This window comes from Musa acuminata, chromosome BXJ1-10 (genome assembly GCF_036884655.1).
Source record: "Musa acuminata AAA Group cultivar baxijiao chromosome BXJ1-10, Cavendish_Baxijiao_AAA, whole genome shotgun sequence".
NCBI classification, from domain to species: Eukaryota; Viridiplantae; Streptophyta; class Magnoliopsida; order Zingiberales; family Musaceae; genus Musa; species Musa acuminata.
The window spans coordinates 24,201,828-24,217,238 of record NC_088336.1 but is presented as its reverse complement, the minus strand read 5'-3'; the positions used below and the strand labels follow the sequence as shown (position 1 = coordinate 24,217,238).

At 41.4% G+C, this 15,411-nt stretch overlaps 1 protein-coding gene and 2 non-coding genes across 4 annotated transcripts; 1 reads left to right on the top strand and 2 right to left on the bottom strand.

The window, feature by feature from the left end:
* Positions 1-3,652: 3,652 nt before the first annotated feature.
* On the top strand, positions 3,653-6,593 carry LOC135595632 (transcription factor PCF5-like). 2 transcript variants are annotated; one of them, XM_065086854.1, is made up of 2 exons: positions 3,653-4,499; positions 4,623-6,593. In XM_065086854.1, the coding sequence occupies exon 2, from the start codon at positions 5,065-5,067 to the stop codon at positions 6,325-6,327; it is 1,263 nt and encodes a 420-aa protein (XP_064942926.1). In that variant the 5' UTR covers positions 3,653-4,499; positions 4,623-5,064; the 3' UTR covers positions 6,328-6,593. The 2 variants fall into 2 exon arrangements, with proteins under 2 accessions (XP_064942926.1, XP_064942927.1); XM_065086855.1 differs by having other exon boundaries at positions 4,578-6,593.
* Positions 6,594-9,515: 2,922 nt separating this feature from the next.
* Positions 9,516-9,590, bottom strand: TRNAI-UAU (transfer RNA isoleucine (anticodon UAU)). Its single transcript has one exon. It is a non-coding gene; the product is annotated as a tRNA-Ile (tRNA).
* A 196-nt stretch (positions 9,591-9,786) lies between these two features.
* Positions 9,787-9,861, bottom strand: TRNAI-UAU (transfer RNA isoleucine (anticodon UAU)). Its single transcript has one exon. It is a non-coding gene; the product is annotated as a tRNA-Ile (tRNA).
* Positions 9,862-15,411: the final 5,550 nt, after the last annotated feature.

Here is a 15,411-nt window from a genome sequence, read left to right as displayed (position 1 = left end):
ACATCGACAAAAGTATGAAGATGAAGTAGAAGTGTTTACGGAGGAAGAAGCCATGATTGAGGGTCCCTTTAATATGCTATAAAATTTGTTTGACTACAGACCAATATATAGTAAATGACCAATGTATAAATTATGATAATTTATTGACTGCAAATGAGATATTTAGACAAGTAAGAGCTAAGTACCTATCGGTATTGAGTAAAGTATATATTAAGATTTTCATTATATAATTTGAGTGATACACTAGTAGAAATGGGAATTGTAACATCTTTTACATTCTGCATGTTTGTTTTTTATAAGAAATCTTGAATATACTTTCTTTGTGATAGGAAGACTTAAAGATGTAAATGTTGCTTCGACTCCCAGAAAGTAGGTCAAGGTTCATAGATCTTTGAGGGAGAATCGATCAGCCAATTATTTTATGAATACTTGAATCTCCAAAGAATCATTGCCCATGACAATAATATCATCCACATACATCAAAATATATATTGTGCCTCCATTTTATTACTATAGGAATAACGATATATTAGACTTGGAGTTGATGTTAGAAACAAGCCAAATTCAATATACTAAACTCTTGGAGGTTAACGAAGTCCATAAATAGCTTTGTGTAGTTTACATGTATGCCTTGAATACTGAGGATGAATGAATTCAGGAGGTTGTTACATGAAGATGTCTTCAATAAAAATCTCCTATAAAAAGACATTGTTAATATCCAATTATCGTAAGTATCAACATTTTAAGATGACTAAACTCAGAATAAGTCAGATTGTTATGGGTTTAACAATGGGACTGTGTGTCTCTGTGAAGTCAATACCAGGTCGTTGATGAAACACTTTAGTTACTGGACGTACTTTATATCTGATAACAAATTCATCTGGGTTCCGCTTAATTCGAAAGACTAATTTACACCCGATAATATTTTATATATGATGAAAAGGTACTAGGATCTATGTAGAGTTATGGATGAGGGCATCATATTCTTTACGCTTTATGCTAGTATGGAGATTTTTGAGCTTGAGTAATTATGGTGGGTTCACTAAATTAGGTTTTCTTATGATGTTGATCATTGTTGATGGACAACGGAGAGAGCCATCGATGTAGCCTAATAGATCATATCCAAATAAGAGATTAAAAAATTATGCATACCAAGATACGTAGTTGTCACCTTTGGATAATTTGAAGGGAATGTGTGCTGTATTGATGATAACAAGGCTTATATGTTAAGAAGTGCTATGGTTCCCTACGACGACAATAACTAGAGTATCAAAGGTAGACGACAAAGACATTTTGAGGATATGTATATGAGGGCACAAGTTGGGAGTCGTCAACTGTAGAAGGAGGGTGGAAGATGGCTACGACGAGGTGCAATGCTTCTTCTTGGGGCACGGTTGCTACAGCGACTATAGCAGGTCAACGAGGTGCAAAGACATCAACGATCAGGGAGGAAGAAAGCGTCAACATAGATCAGTGTCATCGGAGGTAGGCCGAGATAGAGGTGGAAGCCTAGGACAACGCAGATGGATTGATCAAAGCAAGTCTCTCTGGACACCAAGTAATAGTCGCTGAATCTTGGTGCTGCACAAAGGAGCGGAAGATTGCGGGTAGGAGCATCAATCACTATAGCAACGACACCTCGATGTGCTTTGGTGTGGGCTATAGTGCGTAAGAGGATGAGGTGGCTACAACAGGTGCCATCATTGGCGGACAAGGGGGTGGTCATTGTGTGCACACCGGTGAGCACGATATAGATTGGGCCCAACGATCGTCGTTGACAAAGAAGTGGGTGTAGGCTATTGCGATGGGGGAAGAGGAAGGCGCGACGAACGATAAGTAACGATGAGGAGCGGGCAGTGAAACCCACGAGTAGATGGCGGTGCAAGGGCAAACAACATAGCAGTTTATTAAGGGTAGCAAGAGGGTTGTCAATGTTGGTGACGCTGTATACCTCCGAGGATAAGGCAGTGAGCGCTCGCTCTCCTATTGTGCAACCACCGAGAGGAGACAGCAGGCGCTTCGTCGATATCTCTTGTAGCTCCTATCATTGAGGGTGATGAATGAAGAAAGGTATAGTAGTTTATTGAATATAATATCTATTTATAAGAGAAGAATTTTCTTAATTGGTTTGTAAGATTTTCTCGTGTAATTGAAAAAATCTTATCTGAAGATCGAAAGAGATATGAGTGAATAAAGACTTCATTCACATAGGTAAATATAGTAAAAATATTAAAGAATCGCAACATGTAGCTAAGAAGAGTCATTTTCAATTTGTATGCTGACGAGGGAGGGATACCGAATGGGATTCATGTTTGTGTTGTTGTGGAAGAGTCTTAAGCCAGAAATTAGAGTAGGATACTTGTTGAAATAATTATCACAATAGATTAAGTACTTGATCTCATATTTGCATATTTCGGTGGTCACTTGGCTTCGAAATAAATATAAGAAATTAATACAAATATCATATTTAAACCTATTTGGCCTACTTAAATTGGAATAAGACGTACATTTAATTTAATTGAAATTGGGATGGATACGGTTGGGCAAAAGTGTCTGATCGGGACAAATTTAGGTGGTAAGATTCACAATAAAGTTGTCGGACGCATGGCCATTGCTATCTCTACCTACAGCAGACAAGGGACGCCGCAGCACTGCAACCGGAAGGGGACAAAGATCCCAGTCGCCTTTAGCCATCATCAAACTTTCCCCTTCCCTTCTGCGTGCTGTGCTGTTATCTTCTCATCTCCCTCGTTGTCCCTCTCGGTTGCCGTCGGTGGTGGTGGTGTTGTTGACCCCTCTCGCAGCTTCGCCTCAGCCGGAACGCCCCACGCCAAACAACATCACATGCATGCCTCTTTCTCATCTTCTCCCTCCCTCTTCCGGAGACGGACAGCTCAACCTACCGCCCTCTGCAACGTGTACTCATTGCCCATGTGATTCAATATCATCATCCTACGCTTTTTTACGAGAGAGAGAGAGAGAGAGAGAGAGAAAGAGAGAGACGGGGTAATGGCGTGGGCGAAGAATTTTGATGTGGAGAAGTGGGGATGAGAGCCGTACCGACGTAGGCCTGTAATGAAGCAGAGCATAGGGTAAAAAGGAAGCTGGCCAAAAAGAATGATCCAATAAATTTTAGTAGCTATGGCTGCTGCAATAGCCGTAAGCTGCAGCCGTGGGAATCTGGTTCTATGATTGTTACTGTTGCTCTTAACTTTTGACATCAAGCGTGGTGTATGCATCGGAGATGCCAAAGAGAAGGTACGCATTTCAGACCATTCTTAGCTACGTTATCCTTTGCGTGTTTAGATGCCACGTATCAATTAAGTGATGAATGATCACAGTGAGGATGCCCCCGTCTTCTTCAAGTCTTAAGATCTACAGGGCGGCGAGGCAAAGAAAGCGACGGTACGCTTTCGAGCGAAGCAATTCGTGGCAACCCATCTCTGACCGTAGCAAAGGTCGTTGGATTTTTGGCACTCGGAGATTACCATCCAAGAAAAAGAATCGGTTGATTTCTTTAGTTGAGATCAAAACAAAAATGTCGCGTGAGATGACAACTTAAAGGCTGCACGTCTGGGAAGCTGCAAGGAATCTTTGATGATTGCTAGATTTCACGAACAATAATATAGATTTGGAAAGCGGAGGAGGAGGAAGAAAAAGAAGATAAAAAGAAGGGCACGATTGTCAACCTTCGGAGAGGCCATCATCAGCCTGTCCATGGCCTCGTGTCACCGTCCTGAGGAGATGCCCGATATGCCCTTGTCTGCCGCAAGCCATTCCAAGGGGTGTGTGTGATTAAAATAATGGCGTGATGGGAGTATAAATGATCTTCGTTCCTGGAATGTCGCTGGCTGGCTATAGAACTAAAGTCCGCAGCAATTTATTACTTGGTTACGGTACTGACTCGAGGTGGAAGAAGGAAGGAGAGGGAGAGAGAGAGAGAGAGGTAACAGCATGGGTGGGGGTGGGAGAGGTCATGTGTCTTTTGGCAAAGCAATAAAGGAGTGAGAAAAACCAAAAGCTGCGTCGCTGTCGAGGCTCGAAAGCATGGTGAGAAGATTTTGTGGCTTTGCTCGTCTTTCCCACAGGAGCTGCTGCTGCTGTTGATGCCGGTGTCGGAGTGGGCCGCGAGTTCACCGTGATCTTTTAATCTCTGACGCGACGCTTTAGTGTCCTTGCCGAGGAACCCTCACTTGAGTGACTCTCCCTTTCTTTCTCCCTTCGAACCCCTCTCCCACAGTAGTTCCCGGTAGGCCCATGCCCAAAGCAAAGAGTACCTCATCTTTCTCTTCTCGCTGTCTCTTCTTTCTTTCCAACTAAAACTTAAGCTCTCTTTGCCAATCTATGACTCCTTGTCCTTGTTCTGCTTCCGGCCTGCTCCCGTCCTGTGCTTATCCTCTTCTTGGAAAAGTGTGATGGTTTAGATCTGGCTCCTTTTAGGGTTTTTAACCCAACGAAAAGATCGAGTTGGGTTTCCTCGGATTACCTTGCGAGCGAAGGTAAGTGGCATTTACCTTGCCTCTCTCGCTCTATATCCGTCCCGTTGTTCGATCTTGTCCCTGATTCACTGTCGACAGTGGTGTGTGGTTGGTGGTGGACTGAGAGCTCGAGTTGTGGCGTAGGTGATGGAATTCTGGGACTTGGACGGCCAAGCCTTTCCGAAGAGGAAGCAGGAGAGGCACGATCACTGTCATCAGCACCAGTACCACCACGTGCTACCAGACCAACGCCAACAGGAGTAGCAGCAGTGAGAGCAAGAGGCCAAGAGAAATTGCACCCACTGATGACAACAGATTGAGCAATCTGAAGTCGGAAGTGGAGCGGAAGAGGGACAAGGCGTTGGATGCCCGGAGGAGTCGATACCATCGATTACAACGTCGTTCGAGAGAAAGCGAAAGAGAAGGAGAACAACAAGTGCACTGAGAATCAGCTACCTGCAGTAGCGGCAGAAGAGCAAGCAAGCTTCCGAAAGTTTCTAACTGTATCACATCTTCCACCATCGTGTCTTCCTCCTTATCGGCTGCCACGGCTTCGTCTTCCGAGTATGCCCATCGTTCGGAGAGGATGGGGGAGAGCCAAAGCCACCGTGGAGGCCTCGGTTTCCACCAGCTCGCTCAGCAGCAGCAGGAGCAGGAGCAGGAGCAGCCACAGCAGCAGGCGCAGGTCCACTCGAGGTTTAGAAGGCTGAGGGGCGTCGGCGGGGAGATTGTGGAGGTACAAGGTGGCCACATTTTGAGGTCCACCGGCCGGAAGGACCGCCACAGCAAGGTGTGCACGGCCAAGGGCCCCCGAGACCGCCGCGTCCGCCTCTCAGCCCACACCGCCATTCAGTTCTACGACGTCCAGGACCGCCTTGGCTACGATCGTCCAAGCAAAGCCGTCGATTGGCTCATCAAGAACGCCAAGGTCGCCATCGACCAGCTCGCGGTGCTCCCAGCCTGGACTCCCACTGCCACCGTCACCGCCACCAGCAAATCTACTTTCCATCATCCTCCACCAGCCAACCGATCTCCGGCTGCAGAGCAGCCTTCTGGGCAGTCCGGCAAGAAACCAGTTCCGGTTGCTGAACCAGATGTCACCACTGCCTTCAGCTTCGGTGATAGCGTCGGCGGTGCTGGGAGTAATAGTTTCCTCCCGCTTTCATTGGACTCCGATGCTATTGCCAATACCATCAAGTCCTTCCTCCCGATGGCTGCTGGTGCCACCTCTACTTCGCCGTCCTCTAGCTCTCCAATTGGCTTCCAGAACTACCGGCCGGACTTTCTATGTCTAACCAGTAGCCAAAATCAAGACCTCCGCCTCTCCCTTCAATCCTTCCAAGATCCAATCTTTCGCCACTCCAAGTCCAGCCACCACCACCATTACCAACACCAACACCAGAGTCCAACTTCTTCCTCTCATAATTCTCTACTCGCTGGCTCCACCCACTTGGGCTTTGACACCGCCTCGGCTGGCTGGGCCGAGCAGAACCGCCGAACGATTCCATGGAACGTGGCGGAGACGAATAGAGGCGGCGGCTTCGGAGGATTTGCTTTCAGCGCTCCACCACCGCAGGCTTTGCCGCTGCACTCGGTGCTTGGCCCGAGCCAGTATTTCTCTCAGAGGGAACCCCTTCAGTCCAGTAACTCGGCTTCAGTCCATGGTTGGGCAGAAGCCATTGCGCCCACCGGTGAGCACCAGATGCACCCCGTGTTCCATCCGTCGGTTTCTTCCACTGGGTTCACGTCGGAAACCGGCTTCTCTGGTTTGGGCATCCCGGCACGGATACAGGGCGACGAGGATCATGGGAGCATCTCCAACAAGCTGCCCTCTGCTTCTCGCCATTGATGGAGTGGAAGCAGAGGAGTAAACCACCTCCGATTACTTCACTTGTTCCACCCTCAAAATTTCTCTCTGTCATCGTTACTCGTAGGACTGCTTGGTTTGTGTTGGGGGGTGGGGAGTGCAGACTAGGAAATCCATGTCGGATCCTCTCTTCTCTCTGTCCCTTGGTTTTGCTTCAGATGGGCATCCAGGCCATTGATTGTTTTGCCATGGTTAGCCTCGGTTGCTGTTGTAGTCGTCGTTGTCATTGGAGTTGCTTCTTTTTGTGACGTTGTTTCCTTCTCGATATGGCGAAAACTGCTGCTGCATTTGCGTTGCTGTCATCCGGGAACGACCGAGAGATTTGTTCTGTGAAGTACGCAAGAATTAGGGGAAAACATAGAAGACAGTTAACGTTGAAGTCTAATGCAGTTTTAACGCAGACGAGGAGGTGAAAGGAAGCAGCACTACTGTGCTCGGAGGTAATGCAGTTTTAACGCAGACAAGGAGGTGAAAGGAAGCCGCACTGCTGTGCTTGGAAGTGTAGGAGGAGTAGACATGGCAACAACCTCGAGCAGCTAAAAGAGATGGATTTATAAACGAATTCATGATTGCCCATCTCTATAGCATTTGAGGATACTGAGGATAGGTCTCTTTCTCTGAACAGTGGCAGCCTTTTGCTTCTGCCACTTTTGTTATAGTGCTCATCTTGGTGCTCGCGGTCACATTAGGGAAGAATCTAAATCAAAGTTGGTAGGAGAGATTGCACGACTGACAGTCGATCACTGTAACTTGCACAAAGCTGCTTAGTGGCTTTTTTATGCTTTTCTTCTTCTCTTTTGCGAAGCTGAGAGTCTCTCTCTCTCTCTCTCTCTCTCTCTCTCTCTCTCTCTTCCTCGTTTGATATCTTCTTTGAACTGCTGCTGCGCTGTGAGGAACCTTAGTGCATCGTCTTCTAAGGAATAGAATCACATCCTCGATAGGATCCTTCCTCTTTTGTACTCAAGAAGCTAAAATCCAGACATATGTATCGGAAAAGGTACATATAAATTCGAACATTATCTATCTGCCCATAATTAAGCTACAACACTGTCATCAAGTTCACTTGCTTGCACGACAAAGCGTCACCTCACACCCTCAATTTGCTATCCATAGATGAGTTCAGCATCCCTCCCACAAACCTGACATATGGAACTTTCTTAACATATCTTGTGCCCTTCATCGGTGGATATATCACTTTGTTGATTTGCATCAAATCACTGGTTGTGTAGTTAAGATTGCAGATGCCGATGCGGTGGATTCTGCACTTCGACATTGCACCATTTATCCTCTCCGGAAGCGACTGTGTCTGCACAAATCCAAAGGAAGATTGCATCACATTGGAGCATCCCAAACCCACAAAATGTTATTGTGGGACCCCCAATTACGCACGTAAATGCTATTGACCGTACGTTACAGGCTCTTTGGGTGTCAAATGTGTGATGAACATGTTATGTGCAGATACTTCTTTTCATTTACGAACGTTAATTTCGTATATATTAATGGATTAGTAATCATAAAAATTATGTTTGTCCACTTTAAATTAGATTGTGCTATTTCGATGTGAAACTAATTGTCAATAGATCTTTTTCTTAATTTAAAGTTGTAAAGAGTAAATGACGAAAGTGGGATTAGAACTCATAACTTTGGGTTATACTGTCAAAGTATTTACCCAGCAAATTAGCTAAGTCAAGTCTAATAATTAAAGACGATATGTAATCTGCGAGCCCAAAAAAAATCCATAGTAAAAAAATATATAGGTTGACAAAATAAGGTAAAGATGCAATCAGCCAAATGAATCCATGATATGATCGAACTTACAAATATTTACTGATGGAAATCGTTGAATCGCCAAAAAGTATCTAACTGCTATAAATAATTTGCTCATTCATATTTTGTTAAACTATATCAACATCACGAAGATTATTTCCAACTACATAAAAATTTTATATCCAAAATATCACAAATCTATAAATAAATATAGCTTATTTAGTCCTACAAAAGTTCAAATTTTATTGTCTGATCATTATTATAACCAATCGATTGTCATATAACAGGATACAAACAATAAAGGAACTTAGTACTAAGCCAATTTTTCAGTCACTACAAAATGAATTAAGTAATGATTGCATAGATATGCTAATTATTCCAAAATGATGGTATGAATGTGTATTAAAAATATCTATAAATATTAAGGTTAGATGTGATAAAATAATTCTAAGATTCATATTTGATAATATTAAGGTGAAATTGTTGAAAGTAAAATCTAATTATAAAAAGGATAAATTCTTGAAAAAAAAACACATAGCTTTTAGAAGTTCCCATAGCTCCTATTTTTAAAATATTCTTTTCTATAAACTCCGGTCCCATTCAATTGGAAAGCCTCCACTCAACTCACATCACTTTCGCTCTTGACCTTCTTTTGCTTTGTCTTCCTCGCTACGATTCCTAATGATCTTCCTCCTTCCTGTTTGGTTACCACAAAAAAAATAAGGAAAGAAAGCCCCAACAATCCTCTTTGATTATTATGGATACAACGATCGAGAAAGAAAGCTCAAACACCCTTTTTGCAGATTACATTGTTGTGCTTCCTTTGCCCTATTCGATTGTCATAAATACGATAACAAAGAAAGGAAGCTCTAATAGTCTTTCTACCGTCTTCGATGGACACGATAATCGAAAAAAGAAATTTTGATATTATTTTTATAAATAATATCATCATGCTAGAATTAAATTGGGTCATGTTATCGGAAAAAAAAAGACAAAGACAAATGAGATATAAAAACGAAGACAACAAAAAAGAGGACGAAGGTAGTGAAGATTGGAGAGCCACACATGGGGCTAGCAGTGGCAATTGATACGGTGGAGAAAAAAGAAAATTTTGATATTATTTTTATATATAATATCATCATGATAGGATTAAATTGAGTCATGATATCGGAAAAAAAAAAGACAAAGACAAATGAGATATGAAAACGAAGACAACAAAAAAGAGGACGAAGGTAGTGAAGATGGGAGAGCCACACATGGGGCTAGTAGTGGCAATTGATACGATGGAGAAAGAATAAAATTATTTTAAATTTTTTTTGGAAATAAAAATGGTGAAAATTTGTCAAAACCATTGGTTTAATCCGACAATTTGCTTATTATAAAACAAAATTTAAACACATATCTGGTCCCAGCGGCGCTCGAACCCGCGACCTTCAGCTCATAAGACCGATGCTACTAACCAACTGAGCTACGGGACCGTTGATATATATTTTTGAAAAATAATTTTGACAACTCATAAAGGTCTTCTTTATATTTATATTATATATATATATATATTATATATATATTTATAAATATATATATACATGTGAATTTATAAATATATTTATAAAAATATATATGCAAAAAAGTAAAATATATAAATTTTTCAGTTTTTTTTATTAAACACATATTTGGTCCCAGCGGGGCTCGAACCCGCGACCTTCGGCTCATAAGACCGATGCTACTAACCAACTGAGCTACGGGACCGTTGATATATATTTTTGAAAAATAATTTTGACAGCTCATAAAGGTCTCCTTTCTATTTGTACATCGATGTATATATATATATATATATATATGTATATATATATATATATATATGTATATATATATATATGTATATATATATATATGTATATATATATATATATATGTATATATATATATATATATATGTATATATATATATATGTATATATATATATATATATATATATATATGTATATATATATATATATGTATATATATATATGTATATGTATATATGTATATGTATATATGTATATATATATATATATATATATATATATATATATATATATGCATGTATATATATATATATATATATATATGCATGTATATATATATATATATATTGCAAAAGAGTAAAATATGTGGATTTCTCAGTTTTTTTTTCTTAAAATTAAACTTTGATTAACAATATCAAATATATTACAAAAACACCTCTAGAATGAGAGTGCATAAAAAAAAAAAATTTCCAATAGAGAGGGTTATTTCCCTCTTCAAAAAAAAAATGATGAATTTAAGTTTTTAGCATGTCTAGACTGTCAGTTGATCATCTTATTCCCTTTCGAGAACACATCTTATAATCCCACCAATATCATCGTAACTTTGTATTAGAGATAGATGAACAATCTCTTGCATACTACCATCAGGTATTTTGGTCATTTCATATGCTAAAACGAATCCAATTACCACGCCCTCTATATTCACCATAATCCGATTGCCAAAAGGACACAGACAAAGTGACGAAGCTAAGAACAGTGCTCGAGATACTTAGGAGCAACAGCATAAAGACGATATAGAAAGGGCTTCCTCATCCTCATCCTCATCCTAACAAGTCTATTTGCGAGAGGGAGGTGATGGTACAAAAGTTTCTAGCAAAATATCTTAATTCATGGTATTAAGGATAGCTTTCACAAACGATGCCACCAATCCCTCGATCGATTGAATTGCTCAGGTTAGAGAGGAGGAAAGAACAAGCAAATTTTGTTGTAACAATCATATTCACATCAGGAGATTCTCAAAACGAGCTCCTACCCCGAAATATCAATCAACCATCGAAGCTGACCAACATAGACAAACGTAGATGATGTAAAATGTCAACAAATTTCGTAAAATCACAGCGGAGTTTCTCGGTTAACTCCATGTAATCGCAGCACATACTCTCCCAGCCTATAATACAAAGCATGCCTGCCATGCCCTTAACCTCGCGTTTGGACGTCAGATGGAGCACGGTGACATCTCCGTTTCTTGCCGCCACAAGAAGCCAACAAAAGGAACAGATAGGTTCTTCTCACGGAGGCGGTCATGAGGAAAAGCCTCGAACACCTTCCGCAGCTGACCGAGCCATCCCTCAGGAATGGAGAACGACAGCATGTCTTCCCTTCGAGCTTTGGTGAACTATGAGTTTCCAAATCATGACATTTGCATTCATTCATTCTTTTCCTGAGCATATTATTAGTGTATGAAGCCGTGTTCATTGCCACAATGGACCATACACTTGCTCCGTTAAGCTCTCCCCGCAGTAGTAGAAACCAGCGTAATCTCTGGCCTCTCCGTAACAAAGCGTAGTATCCTCTGCCTCCATATAATACCAATCGGGCAGCAGGTCATGGCAAGCCGAGTTGGCCACCGCGTCCATCTCGGCCCAATCAAATGGGTCCTCAACTTGATGCGTCCCCGATCTCAACCCCTCGTGGCTATCCAGATCGGATAGTATGTCCTCCAAACCCCCGTCACTGGGCCCGGTGGTCGATTCCCCGTCGTCGATCATGACCACGTCGCCATGGCCGATCTCCGCTTCCAGAGATCGAATCACGCCGTAGAGCTGGTCCTCGTCGGCGCAGGACGACTCCAGCATCTCCATGAGAAGCGCGTCGTCGATATCAGGGACGTCGACCCCCTCGACGTCGAGTTCCTGCGGTGTGCACTTCCAGCTCTCACTTGAAACGGAAGCCATCATGCTCACCACCAGGAAGAAAAAGGCAAAAGCCGAAGCACACGGAGGTTGGAACTTCCGGTGACGATCGAGTCATGCTGCTGCTGACTTTATATAGCGCAGACTGGGACGTAATTTACATCGCTTCACCCCTACACTTTCTGCTCATACGCACCTAATATTCCTGATGAACTGTACGGAAAAGGTGGAAGAAAGATTAGTTGAAGCCACTAGAGTAGCAGCGGTGGGATTGGACTTGGGAGCTGAGCACATGTGACTCGGCGGGGGTGGCGGGGGGCAAACAGCGGACAAGGGAAGACGGGGAAGCCATGGATAATAGTGCATGATTGACCAAAGGAGCTGTCACCCATGGGAGAGAGGCATTAGACAAAACAGGATCTGGGCATTAAAGGAGGGCGTATGGTGGAAGGTTAGTGTTCGAGGCTTTGAGGATTTGGTTTGTGTGGCTGGCCATGTTCTGACTTCAAGAAAGGGCCATCGCGCACATGGCCATGTTGGTGAGTGCCCGTGTGGGGTTCCAACTTGGATTTGAATCCAAAAAGTAGATCCAAAGATTTCTCTCTCTCTCTCTCCTTTTTCTTTTTTGCTTGTAAATCCAACTAATATTGTTTGTGCTTCAGATCAACACTGCACACAAAAATGAATCCAGATGTGATGAGTATGATTCTTCTGGCCACATGGGAAACATGTTGACATTTTTTTACGCATTCTTCTTCACTTGATGCAAAATAATTTGATGCGAATTAAGATATGTGGCTTTATTAGCTGTAGTGGGTGCATGAAGCATCCACCACACAATATGGCATTCTCCCCTATCCCATCTCAGATGCCAAATGCTGTCAATCGGTATCGTGGGGTTGGGTTGCACAAAAAGAGAAGGTGGCCGTAAGTTCTCGGACATCAACTTAATAATGCTCGTGGTTGGAATCAAATCAAATCAAGTGTTAGCGGCGGTGGGATTCCCGTCGACCGGTCTCGTCGGTGCTCGTCGTTCGAAAGTGTGATGGGTTGGCATTGGAGACCTAAATTACGCCTACTTGCTCGAATCATTGCTGTGGCTAAATCATTGTTGGATGCTGCTCGATTCTATTACAGCAAATTGGGTGTCTTGTCACGTAAAAAGTTAACAATGTGTGGTTTATTTCAAAGAAGATTTGGGACAGTTTAGTTTATACGATAAATTAAAAGTTGAGTCAATGTCTTCAACAGATATATGGTTGTCTCCAAATAATATTGTCACGTAACACTTAGCTGGATGAAATAACCACTAAGAGATGAATCTCTGAATGGACAAAGGTCGATTCAGATCCAATCGATCCTAAGAAAGCCATATAATGTCTATCCAATTTCTGTTCATTTATCAGCGGTTAATAATAATAATAATAATAATAATAATAATAATAATAATAATAATAATAATTTACAAAGGATGATCTATCTCATGAAATGAACATGAGCCATTTTACACTAAGTTTTGGATACAATTACTTCCATAGTAAAAGCCGAGAATGTGGTGCATCTCTTTCGAATTTAACTATGGTCGTAGTGCATTGAATTCATGATATGATAATATCTAATCCACTTAATCTTATGCTGAGGTATCGATTGTGTGATATTAAGATGTTAGCTATGTGATAATGAGGTGTCAGTCATGTAATAATGAGATATCGATCATGTGATACTGAGTTGTTAGCAATGTGACGATGAGATATCAACCATGTAGCGATGAGATATTGACCACATGACGGTGAGGTGTCGGAATGAGACTCTTATTGACCTGCTAACATTGAAGCAGACCAAGGCCAATTAAGCTACGCATGTTGTTAAAATGTACTACTAGCCAATTTGATCGTGCGGGTTATCGAGATGCACCGAATCGCATGTGTTGCTTACACTAGATGATCGATTCAATCACACGTGTGGCTCTTTTTATGACAGTTTTTCTCTTAAGGTGTCATCGGTGCCTTTGCTTTCGAATAAGCATAAAGCACATCTCAATAACACGGATAATCGAATCAACCGAAAGCATGTCTCAATGACACGTGTGGTGAAAGTGGCCCAAAATGTATCGTAATGATACTTGTAGTAGAATTGGCCCAATACGCATCTCAACAACATACACATATAAATCGACCCAAAATATAATTTGATGACACTCACGGCTTCAATAACGTATAGGGTTAAATCGACCCAAAGTACATCTTGATGACACATGTGGTCTAATCGGCCCAAACCGCATCTCAATGGCATGCATGACCAAATCAGTTTGACTTGCATCTCAACGATGAGCATAGTAGAATTGACCCATAGCGTCTGTTTGATGTCATGCATAGCCTAATCATGCCCAAGACCCGGTGTAAAGGCAAACAGAGCCAAAATAACCAAATGTACAATAACTCATGAGTTACATTAGTATCAATAGGCCAATAAGGGCTATCTTCTGACTCAATTTTACTATACTTAACGAGCTAAGAAATGAAAGGCAAGTAATATAAGGATAGACATGTGTCTAACACCTTAACGTCATATGGTTGATATTTAGTATCACATGACTGACACCTCACTACGAGACTAAGTAGACTAGATGTTATTATATCCCAAATTCAATATACCACGATCGTATTTAAGTCCAAAAGAAACATTATTTTTTTCATAACCAATGTCTATTGAAAAATACATTTATTCGAAGCTCACTAAAAAAAGGGCTTGTAAGGTGTGTTATATAAGATAAATATCTCTTTCGAAAGTATAAGTTAAATCCTCCGAATCTATACTAATTCAAGCAGATGCCCTCGACATAGTTTTACAAGTTTAGTAAACCAAAGTCGTGGACTAAAATCAAGCTTGAGACAAGTGCAGAAGAAGAATCCGACCGATTCTAAGTCAGCATTCGATTCAAACAATAAAAAAAATTAATTTAATTATTTTAATACATTATTTGAAGTAGATAAATTATCATATTATTTAGTCGGATGGGGCGCAAAACGATTGGGTTCCTCGATGAGCCATTTAATCAGCATAGATGTTTATTAGCTAGCTTTTATAATTATCGAATGGTAGACCCACGCGTAGCTATCGTTGTGCCTTAATTAAATTGGATGATTACTAAACTATGAAGAGTTCCTCCAATGAACACCTCAAACTTAGAAAATCACTATAAAAAACTGCATAGAAACTTGTGACAACACCTCAAATTGGAACCCTTTATTAATATTATTATTATTATTATTTTTGTATCTTGCAAACAGTCCACAATGATAATGGTGCCTTGGTATTATTTTTAGCATGGTGTTCAGATTACATAAGTCGAACCCACATGACAAAGATGATTGGTATAAGAAGCTTCGAATGCAATAAACATTCAAGATATCGTGCATTGGATGTGTTGAGCTTCTGCTCTTCCTTTCCTTATCTTACGATCAAAGGATATGCGATGGTATTAAAAGCAACAATGGATCCGAAGGAGTTGTTTGAGGTGGCATGTGAAAGCCAGCCTACCTTCGTCCAATTCACGGCTTTGGATCGATCTTCCCAACACGCTGACTTCCACGAA